General features: G+C 40.5%; 1 protein-coding gene across 1 annotated transcript; it reads right to left on the minus strand.

Annotated features, from left to right (window-relative positions):
* Positions 1–193: 193 nt before the first annotated feature.
* On the minus strand, positions 194–9,953 carry LOC138007378 (probable glycine betaine transporter). The gene is made up of 4 exons (XM_068854246.1): positions 9,197–9,953; positions 3,359–3,413; positions 2,445–2,719; positions 194–2,220 (listed from the first exon to the last, which is right to left on the minus strand). The coding sequence occupies exons 1-4, from the start codon at positions 9,609–9,611 to the stop codon at positions 740–742; spliced, it is 2,226 nt and encodes a 741-aa protein (XP_068710347.1). The 5' UTR covers positions 9,612–9,953; the 3' UTR covers positions 194–739.
* Between the last annotated feature and the right edge of the window lie 822 nt (positions 9,954–10,775).

Here is a 10,775-nt window from a genome sequence, read left to right on the forward strand (position 1 = left end):
CAAATCATTATTTAATCATCAATTCACAACACTTTTGTTTCTAGGATGGGGGCATTACATACGCGTAAGGATTTATCTCACGGAAAGGCCACGCCAGAATTTTAAACGAAATCTCTTAATTATGGATAGTATGTTAACATTGCTCGTGTGATTATAGATTTGGAACAAAAATAAAGCAGACAGCTTTGAGAAGTTTGAGTACATGCCAATCCTTTATTTGAAACATGATTTTTATTAGAGAACAACCGGGATAAAGAAGCTTCCCTGGTAGGCACGCCTGTTTACGAGAGTTGCTAAGCAGAGCAACATTTCTTTTTTGACTGGAAGTCGAAATAAGGGTTTCGTAACGTTCTGTGACAAAATGACATTCACCTTTTTTTTTAAACGAGCTATTTTTTTTTACAAAGCTAGCATTCAAGTTTCTCTAAGCCCCTTCTCCCCAAACGTCTCCTGGAAATGAATGCTACCCCAAAAACACTGGATACACCGAAATAAAAACTAGGCTAGGAGCATGCAATTAAATGCAAAAAAGTACTCGATCTTCATTAGGAATAAAGCCTGCCATACATTAAATCATTTGCGCACTGAAGTGATACTGGTAATCCCGTGTTGCGTCTACTAAACACCGCTTCAAATTCTCAGCTCAATGACAAAGGTTTTTTTCACGCAAAAGTGCTATTTGTAAAAAAATTTCATGAATGGTTACATTAATTAAGTCTGTAAGAAATGAAATGCTTCTTCAGAACGCAGTGTCTACTTTTTCGAGAGGGACATCATCAACAACACCCTTGTTCTCGTATGCCACGCCTTTGCCATTCCCATAAGCGTCGACGTTGTAGGCACCATGTAAGGGTGGAAAGGGAGGGTTTTCCATAAAGTGATCCATCTGGTAGGCTGCAAACGGGTAGAGAAGCATCACAGCGAAGAAGTCCTCCACCATGTTACCATTGATGCCAAATTTCTCACGGATGCCAATACGGATTGCAGTGCCGTACGCGAAAAATGCGAACAGTATCGCCCAGGCCAGGTAACTCAAGCCCTCGACCGCTGGTTCCAAGGCCATACCGATGACCCAGAGATAGAATGGAATTGCAATGGACATATAGTAGCTTATTGGACTTCCTTTACCGCCATCAAGCCTCCAGGCAGCTTTTCCCATGGGATACCATGGACAAAAAATGGCAAAAGCAACTCTGCCCAAGGAATTGAGAGTGGGATTACTAAGGACTTCAAGAAGGTCGACATTGAAAGCTGGACCATTAGGATCAAGGGCCCCACCTTCAATGTGGACAGCACGCCATAATGCAGCGCACATGAAACATAACAAAATGGTGTAGGGAACTCCAGCTGCTATGGACACCGTTTGCAGAGCTGTCAAAGCCTGGGGACCGCCAGCAAATAGCAGTGCTGTGGCGGTAGCTCCCTCTGTTAGTGCCCAGAAGATACGCTGAAGGATTGGGGGATCAGGATCACCATTTGCTGAGAGACAGTCAATGACGAGAGAGCCACTATCAGAACTGGTTACAAAGTACAGGATGATGCCGGCTAAGGATATAATGGACAGCACTGATCCAATGTCGCCATACTGCTCCACCAGATCAAACCACATGTCATCACTGCTGCGACAGGACAGACGGTACAATCCGTTGAAGCTTTCAGTGGACATCTTCCCCCCGAGACGAGAGTCACAGGTAACGTTAGCGTGGAACGCTAAACGCTCCATCCTGATACCAGCTCCGCCAAAGATCGTCAGCCACATGAAGGAGTACACAATGGGAGCAGTCATGGTGGCATTAATAAACTGCTTGATGGTGCGACCTCGGGAAATTTTGGCAATGAACATTCCGACAAAAGGACTCCAGGCGATCCACCATCCCCAGTAAAAGATTGTCCAGTCGTTCATCCAATTCACCACTTCATGTTTGTCTTTGGAATTCCCCATTTGGGCAAAGGCGTCTGTGTGGAAACCAAGCTGTATGATCCATTGCAGGTAGTAGCCCACACTCTGTGTGTACAAGTTAAGCAGGAACCAGGTATCGTCGTGGAAGAATACAACAAGCATGAGAAGCATGCCAATGCCAAAGCATATTTCGCTTAGACGTCGTATTCCGAGCTTGAGGCCAGTAATAACAGACACAGTGGCACAGGCAGTCACGCACCAGATGATGATTATCTGGTTGGTGGATGAAATCTCGATGCTTGGGTTCAGACGATGAATGCCTGTGGCAAAAGAAATGTCAAGTATAATTATCAGCAGTCTTTATAATAAACCACAGAGGTTGAAGGATATTTGGTGATTGAAGTTGAAGGATAAAATAAGTGAAAGTTGCTCCGTCTTAGTCTCATCTTTCTGTAGTGAACGTACATTGAAAAAAGGAAAATTGGTCTTATCTTAGTGACAATGAGCTGCTGACATGACTCTGCCTCCCAGTCCCGGCGGTTACCTGCATTAAGTTGAATTGCACCCAATCCTAGACTGGTGCAGACGCCGAACATGGTACCACAAATGGAAAGAATGTCGATGACATCGCCCATCCACCCATAGACTTTGTCCCCAATGAGTGGGTAGAAGCACGAACGGACGGTCATTGGAAGACCTTGCCTATAGCATACAAAAGCCAGGAGAAGTCCAACTACTACGTAAACGATCCATCCATGAATACCCCAGTGGAAAAACGTCAGATTCATAGCGTCTTGGGCCAACTGGTTATCGGTGTACCTAAGAGGCGAAAACGTCAGAGTTAAACATGTCCCTTAATTAACGGAAGAGCGAGTCACTCATCCTGCCTGCATAATAATATTGTCGTTTAAATCCATTTGAAACCAAGGAATTTCTTTGCAGGTATAGCAGTAATTAAAACCAAAATGTGGACAGATGAACGGGCATCAGACACTAGAATGTCAGTAGTAATCTTTCTGTTGCTTAAGATTGCTTAACGCATAACTGAGCTTTTGAAGGTTGAAGTCGAAGCCCCGCAAAGCCCTGGGCTGGGTCTTGTCATCATTTTGTCCTTTTAGTTAACTGAACACATTTTACGTTAGTCTACGTGGTACAAATTCTGGATAGATTCAACTATATCAAGCAAGGATCATCAGCTTTAATTACAGTAGAGAATAAAACGTCTGGAACCATATTCCTACGATCTTGGTCTTTTCCGTTAGTGCGTGCGTTCACATATTTGTGTTAATCCTCAAAGTGTTTTCCTGGGATTTCTTAGTACGGTAAATTACCTTTATAATTGATTCTGAAAAAGAACTATGCCACCACATCTCCGTAGATCGCTTCAGTGTATATCTAATATCTGATAACTACTAAACTCAGTATTAGTTTTAACCCTTGCAAGGTCTTTCAACTTACCTTCCTTCGTATCGGTTGCCATACGGACCAGGAGCATAATGATAAATTGGCTCAGCTAAAGAAAGAAAGAAAAGTAAAGGTGATAAAGAGTTATGACAGAAAATAGTTGACTAATTAGAACTGACTTATTTGAAATTCAAAGCTTTTTTAAGGCTCCAAATTCGACAATACTGAAATGCGTGACGGGTCTTTAATTTTAAAACCTCAGCAACTGTGAAATAATAGGCTGATTTAGCAACAGAACGGGAACGTCAGTGGGGACGGCGCGCGCAGAAAAAAACACCAATGAGAATTCAGAATAGAAAAGACTCCACTCTTTTCTCTTCTATTCTAAATTCTCATTGGTAGTTTTGCTGCGCGCGACGTCGCCACTGACGTTCCCGTTCTGTTGCTAAATCAGCCTAATCAAAGGAAGACGAGCCCGGCTCTTCCTGCTCTTTGATTACCAATACTCAATTAGTTATTGAGTAAAGAATCACGCTTTAATTAATGGTGTACATGGTTAAAAAACTGAAGGAGCCAACCCAAGGTATTCGCAGTCACTAGAATTGACTGTTGGAGGGTAATTTGAAGTGCTATTTTCTCCCCATGTAAAAAAGAAATAAAAGTTAAGGTGATTAAGAGTTATGAGAGAAAATAGTTGAAAATAATTCGAGCTGATTTATTTGAAAATCAAAGCTATTTGCAAAAACGTAACCTTTCCTTGTTCTTGTACATATTCATTGCCACCGGTGAAATTCCCACAAGTTCCTGCCTTCTGACCTTGCAGCTCAGTCGGTAGAGCAGCGGCGATCTAATTTGAAGGTCGCAGGTTCAATTCCCACCCTAGTTAGAGTTTCTCTCTCCTTGCGTAGGCCCAATTCCATTAGTAGGCCGAACGCTCACATGGTTTACATGGGTAGAAAATAGCAGTTCAACTTACCCTCCAATAGTTAAATCAGTTGAAATATAAGTGCTTCACGGGCAACGTTACAAAAACAGACCTTCGTTGTATTAGCAGTCACTAGTTTGATTGTGACCTAATGTGCGAACGCACGCTTGATCTTTAATATTTTTGTATTTCGCTTGCAAGAACAGCATCAGCAACAGTTTATTTACATCACCTCATTCATAAAACTATAAGAATGAAACCGAATGCAGTAGAAAATGAGGCTGTTTTTCTCAGGGTAACTGCTACAATGGTACACTCTTTACTGAGCTAGATGGAACTGAAAGAGAACACGTTTTCAAATAGGGTCATCAACACTGAGCCTTTTTGCCCTTCCTTAGGGACTGTGCAATAATGATCAGGAGGGGGGGGGGGGGGGCTCTAAAACCAGAGAGGTGGGCCTTAAGTTAAAATAATGGAAAGGAAGGGGAGCTCTACATTAGATTTCTCAATTAAGTTGAGGGGGGGGGGGGGGTCTTAATAAAATTTCACAAATTCGATAATGAATAAATAAACATTTTCCAAATAGACAGATGCCACGCCTTTGACTATCCATAATGTCTAAATATTGCATCGACATAAACACATGCTTTAACTTATTTAGAATGTCAACATATGATAGATTGAAACAATCGCTCATGCACAGAAGTCACAAACCACGTTGTGAGCTTTGCCAATAAAACATTTGGCATTTAAGAGGTCCCGCAGACATGCCAGGTCTGTTCTTGATTTAAACAGCGAGAGGGTTTTTAGGTCTACAGTTTCTAGCTGAGGAATGCCACATACTTCTGTTTCATAGTTGTCATCAATGGGTTCACCTCCCAAAGACCGAAAAATTATACAGGTTCGGGTCCTACGGCTTTCTGAGGCAGCAATCCTCGTCTTCTCCCCTTTTTTTCTTCTGTTCCTTCTTTTTTCTTGATTTGGATTCTTCAGATTTGGCACCAATAGGAAATGTCGCTTTGTATTTAGCCATCACCCTATCCAGGTCTTCTACAAGATGCAGAACGTTTAAACCGACTTGAGACTTTATTGAATGAAGTTGTTCAGCATTAAAATTGTGTAAACAGCTGACGCCAGTCTTCAGTTTGCCATTGTCTGTAAAAAGACTGTTGTCGTGTTTTTCTAACTTGGTTACGACAGCATTAAGCTTGTCCTGGATATCAGTTGCCTCTTTTTTGCAACGTCTGATGTTGCTGTCATCATGGGGAGTCGGCTTGTAATCCTCTCGGAGAAACCTTCCTGCACAAGCAGGGTTGTCGGATAAAAGATATTGGTATCTGTTCTCAAGTTTTTCAATATCTAAAGTAACTTTATATTGCCTGTCTCTTTCCGCAATAAACGCCTGCTTCATCAATACTGCATTGGCTCCAGCCCTTGTTTTGAAACTTTCGTAAAAATCTGGCAAGAGTTTGTTACCGAATAATGCAATTCGCCTTTTTGCATCAGGAACAAAACCATAATTGGTCCGACGAGGTTGAAGTCAACTCGCTGTCTGCAAGTAAACTGAAACTCTACCTTAAGGAACACGGTTTACCAGTCAGCGGAGGGAAAGCAGCACTCGTAGCTCGTGTTCTAGGTGCTGGGGAAGCTCAAGGTAAAGAAAACCCGGATGAGCAGCAATCTAGCAGTTCCGAAGCCCAAGAAGATAATGAACAATCAGATGATTCGGAAATTGACGATTATGAAGAACAAAGTTTCGAGGTGCTCTTCATCCCTGACGACGTAGTGGAATGCGTTGCAGTACGGTGAATAAAGTACGGGTTAGAGAGGGGGGCGGGCACATAATTTTGAGAGAACTTGAGGGGGGGTCAGAGCTAATCTTGACGCTGGTGGAGGGGGGACCTATCTAATTTTTCCTTTGGTGAAGCTCATTTTAGGACCCCCCCTTCCTGATAATTATTGCACAGTCCGTTAGCACATATTTAGCACCTATAATCATAGAGACATCACTTTGGGCACTTTAAATAATCGTCCACGATGACGTCAACAGCAAGGTATCGTGAACTTTAAAACCCTCCAGATTGTGGATACCTATCATCTACAGTAAACCGAAAGACACCGTAAAACTGTGAATCAATTAATCCATTGGCTGTTGGGCCTTCAATTTTGGCAACTACCAAGGATGACAAGAAATCGAAAAAAAAGATAAGAGGAAAAATATTTACTGTTTGTAATTATCAGTCCCAACATAAAACGCAACAGTGATTCCAAACAAGAACTTAATACTTAAGGTTTTATGGTCCGTTAACGCTCGTTCGTAATAGTTACGTTGCAAATAAACGCTGATAGCAAAACAGATTCCTTTATATTCTAGAAAAAAACTTCAAGTGATGGTTTTAATTTGTAACGCTAGAATTTTATTTACTTGAATTAGAAAATGGCGACATAATATCAGTTGTGCCAACAAAGATCAATCTAGTGAAGCTATGATCTTCGCAGTTATGAACGCAATTTTTGCAATTGCGTAAAGATGCGTGAAAAATTCAGGATTTCAACGGGGTTTTAACCCGTGGCCTGAATTTTTCAGGCTTCTTTACGCAAAATTGCGTTCATAACTGCGAAGACCATAGCTTCACTTGATTTCAAATCCGCAGTTCATATATGATTCATTTCATATATCACTCCATTTCATCAAAGATCAATCTGTCAAACCGTTGAAACTGAACCCTGAGCTATTAGTGTTATTTTAGTAAAGAAAAATCTAGTACGTACAAGGAGGGTTTCAAGAAACGCTTTAACGTCTTTTGTTAGCCTGGAGACAGTTATGTCGTTGAGTGTCAGGGACACGAAAAGAGAATATAGTTCAAAACCACTTAAACATAGCATTGTTAAACGTATTTTAGTATTTAAACGGTAGATATAGGTATATTTTTATCCCCTAAAAAATTTTCGTCTGTTCGGATTCCCTAGCTGAAAGTCTAGTGATCCGAAATTATAGCTAGAAATTTCAGCCAGAAAAAAGGCTCCGAAAATTCTCGGTGAAAATCCGTCAAACATGGGCAATTATACCATGTTTTAGATGTTCGAAAATCCTAGGACCGGCAGGCAAGCAAGGAATTTTAAAACTAGTGTTCCGAAAATTCTAGATCTCAAATTGTCTTCCGAACAGATATTTTCCGAAAATTGACGTTGGGTGCCCGGAGTATGACTATTGACTTTCACAAATTGACAATTCGTCTGTCTTTGTCTGGTTTTAATCAGAAGTCTAGTCAAATGGACAATTCGGGCCACCCCAAGAATTTTCGAGATACTCTCCTTAATTTTAACATCGGAAATTCAGAAAAAAGAAATGACTGATTAACGCAGAAGTGAATCGAGCATATTCAATTCCCCACGCAGACTTCGTTCTCCGCTCTCAACTGAAAAAGGCCTTGCAAACATATTACCAGTGAAAAAGAAACTCCCATAGACTTAACCGAAAAGCTTGGGTCTGCGTCTTTTATGGACAGATAACAAAAAATTATGGTTTTGATACCAAGAACCATATTTCCCCGGCAACGAAAGGCATTTTCGCCATATTAAAGATGCAGTTGGATTAAAATTTGACTGAAAAGCTGGTCATTGTTCTTATAAACTATTAAAATAGATGGCTCCTTTCTGAATGTCGTGTCCTTTCAGGCTCACGAAATTTGCGCGTGAGAGCTGTTCGGCAGACGTCAGAGAAACCACTCGAGTGCCCTTTCATTGAAATTGATGATGATACATCGGGAGCGCAAACTTAAATATGACGCTGCAATATTCAAACTTCGTTGGCTAATTAATGTTCCTTTTTCACCTTTAAGGAAACAATTGAATATCATAAAGAACAGATTCTTCTAATTGTTTCTTTTTTTAACTGACTTATTCTTTATTTCTTACAGCTTTTCTGATAGCTATGGAATCTTCACTTTTCAATGTGAGACGAAACTAACCTTCGATGACTTTCCCAAGTAGATAAATTTCTCCCCTTTCGATTTCGCTTCAATTGCGCTTCTACTCTAGGACTCGTGCCTCGTAGTTAGTTTAGCGCGTAAGAGACACCAACACCGAACTAATGAAAAGTTGTGTTTATTTTGGCATCGCTGCTGTCCGAATCTTAATTCAGGGGCTGCCGCTGAACCAATTTTGGAAACAATCTAATTTTGACTTGATTCCTCTTTGTTCTTCTCCGCTTGGTACATTATTTGCAGTGAGAGTATATTAAATATTTGCATCTTTAATAAATATTAGAACGGAACAAACGAACTAAATAAAATTTGAGCGAGTTTTTAACCACAAGACTACACTATATTCAACAGAAAATACATGAAATGGCTAAAAACTGATCGTGCAGCAAGAAACGTTGCGGTTCTCCATTGCATAACAATATTGGTTTGTTTTGTTCGGGGAGTTAAATTATTCACAGAATAAACAAAACGCTAGACGACCTTCCAATGCACTTTTTCATTCACAACATTCGGTTTTTCCTTAAGCACAGAAAAAAACAAGCTTGTGTTTAATTTACGAAGTTCTGCTGTGCATAAAATATGGTATCTCATGACCTACTAAGTGTTTAATAAATAATAAACTTCCTCATCATTAACTATTTTGTGAGTGCGTCATTTCAGTTTGAAGTTGAACTGATGTTCGAGGCGTTGTTCTGTCAGTACTTCGTAGCTGCTAAAAAAAACTGACATGACTTCGAACCGTCGTCATTGCGTAGACCAAAATGAAGCGGATAAATTTTAGGATCGTTACCTACCATTTACTTATTGAAAGTTATCTATTTGGTGGAAAACTAGATAGCATTCCGAGAGAACCTGGTCGCATGTTATGGGTTAGGTTTTATCGGCAGCTTCAAGTTGTACAAGCAGATTTTGCCCGTTTTCAATGCAGCTAACTTATCGATCAGGTATTACCAGAAGCTTCTATAAAAAACACAAACCTACCAACACCGAAGTAAAACAGTCCGATACCAATACCAGCTGCAAACAACATCGTGAAATAGGTGACATCGTTGAATTCGGGCTCTTCATCGTCTCGTCCGAGCTTCATGTTCGAATACTTGGAAAAGTACAGCATTATGATGATGACGGCCCAAATGTCCTGAGTTCCGATGTACATCCACGTGAACTTCTCCGTTATCCAGATCTTCCATCGTCCCATCTCTTCGCTGGCAGCCTCTGACTTCACTACACACCAAATAACAAAGCCCCAGATAATGGCAGCCGAAAGGAAGCTTACCAGTGGATTGAACCTCAGAAAGATACCAAGTTTCACTTTGCCGATTTTCGACCAAAGCCAGTGTATCTTCAACCAACGACATTTCTTCAAATGTTCCTGCAGATTGTCATCAGCCTCCATTTTTCTTCTCTTTCGGAGATGAAGGTCAATGGCAAGTGAAGCGCTTATAAGCTCTGTAGAATGTTTGTGGTGTTTTTAAGGACTCGAATATTCGTCACAATTCAATTGTTCAAGCAAAGAATCCTGAATTAACATAACAATATTCACTAGTTAATTACTGTCGTAAGAGAGTAGTTTTCCCACAAATGCGTGCCATTGTTTAGCAACCGTTATGATCTCCTCAGTTCTCTAAGCTTCCTATGACGAAGGCAACAAAAATTCCATGCGTTTTCCCTCTTCATTATAGAATTCTAAATGACTTCGGACTTTCCACAGGGAGTTTGGTCAAATATCAACAATTCTGACACTTGGAATGTATTGTGCGAGGAGTAAATGTCTGCTGCTGTGATGATACTACGCATGACTCAGGAAAAAGTGTTACGAAAATTGAAAAGGCCCATATCTGCATGTGATGCATCTTGGCATGTTCAGGGGAAAATCCCTTCAGAGCCGTACAAATGACAGTTTTATAAGCTGTCATTGTCCCTACTGTGGCTCAACTCATGCATTCTGTTTCTCTCTCACTTCGAAGTTTTCAGACTTTTTTCTTTTGGCGTGCCCTACGAAATTAAAAATCGTTCAGGACGAAGACTTTAAACGTCAACTGGTGTTACTCCGATTGCCATAATATCGTTTTTGAAGCAGTATTCTATTGGAATGCGGAAGATTTAACGTGTTTAAGCACATACCTCGACCATTTATTCGCAAAAAGCGAGTGACGTTAATTACGTTTTTTCTCTTCATTCCATTTCTAAAAGAAAAGATATACTCTACTCCTATACTTCAAGTTCCTGATTAACTTACTTTTATGGCTTATTATTTGGTTTTTTAGTCGTTTTTCTTTACGTTGTTTGTTTTTACATCAGCCTATAACAGCACAGTTTGATTTTTACGCATCAACCATTTCCAACTGGGCTCTTTTCCCCCGGACAACTACAGGGCTGTGAAATTAAAGCAACAGGATGTCTCTTCTGAAGTGTCAGTCACTGCAATTGATGTAAAATGTAATTTTACCTAACAAATAAATGCAAATCAGGGGAAAATGCTAAATAGAGTGACCGAGCTTCTGGAGGAGAAGGCCTTAAAATGTCTAGTTTCCAGTCGCCCCTCCAGGAGCTTGGTCTT

Source organism: Montipora foliosa, chromosome 6 (assembly GCF_036669935.1).
Source record: "Montipora foliosa isolate CH-2021 chromosome 6, ASM3666993v2, whole genome shotgun sequence".
In the NCBI taxonomy this organism is placed as follows: Eukaryota; Metazoa; Cnidaria; class Anthozoa; order Scleractinia; family Acroporidae; genus Montipora; species Montipora foliosa.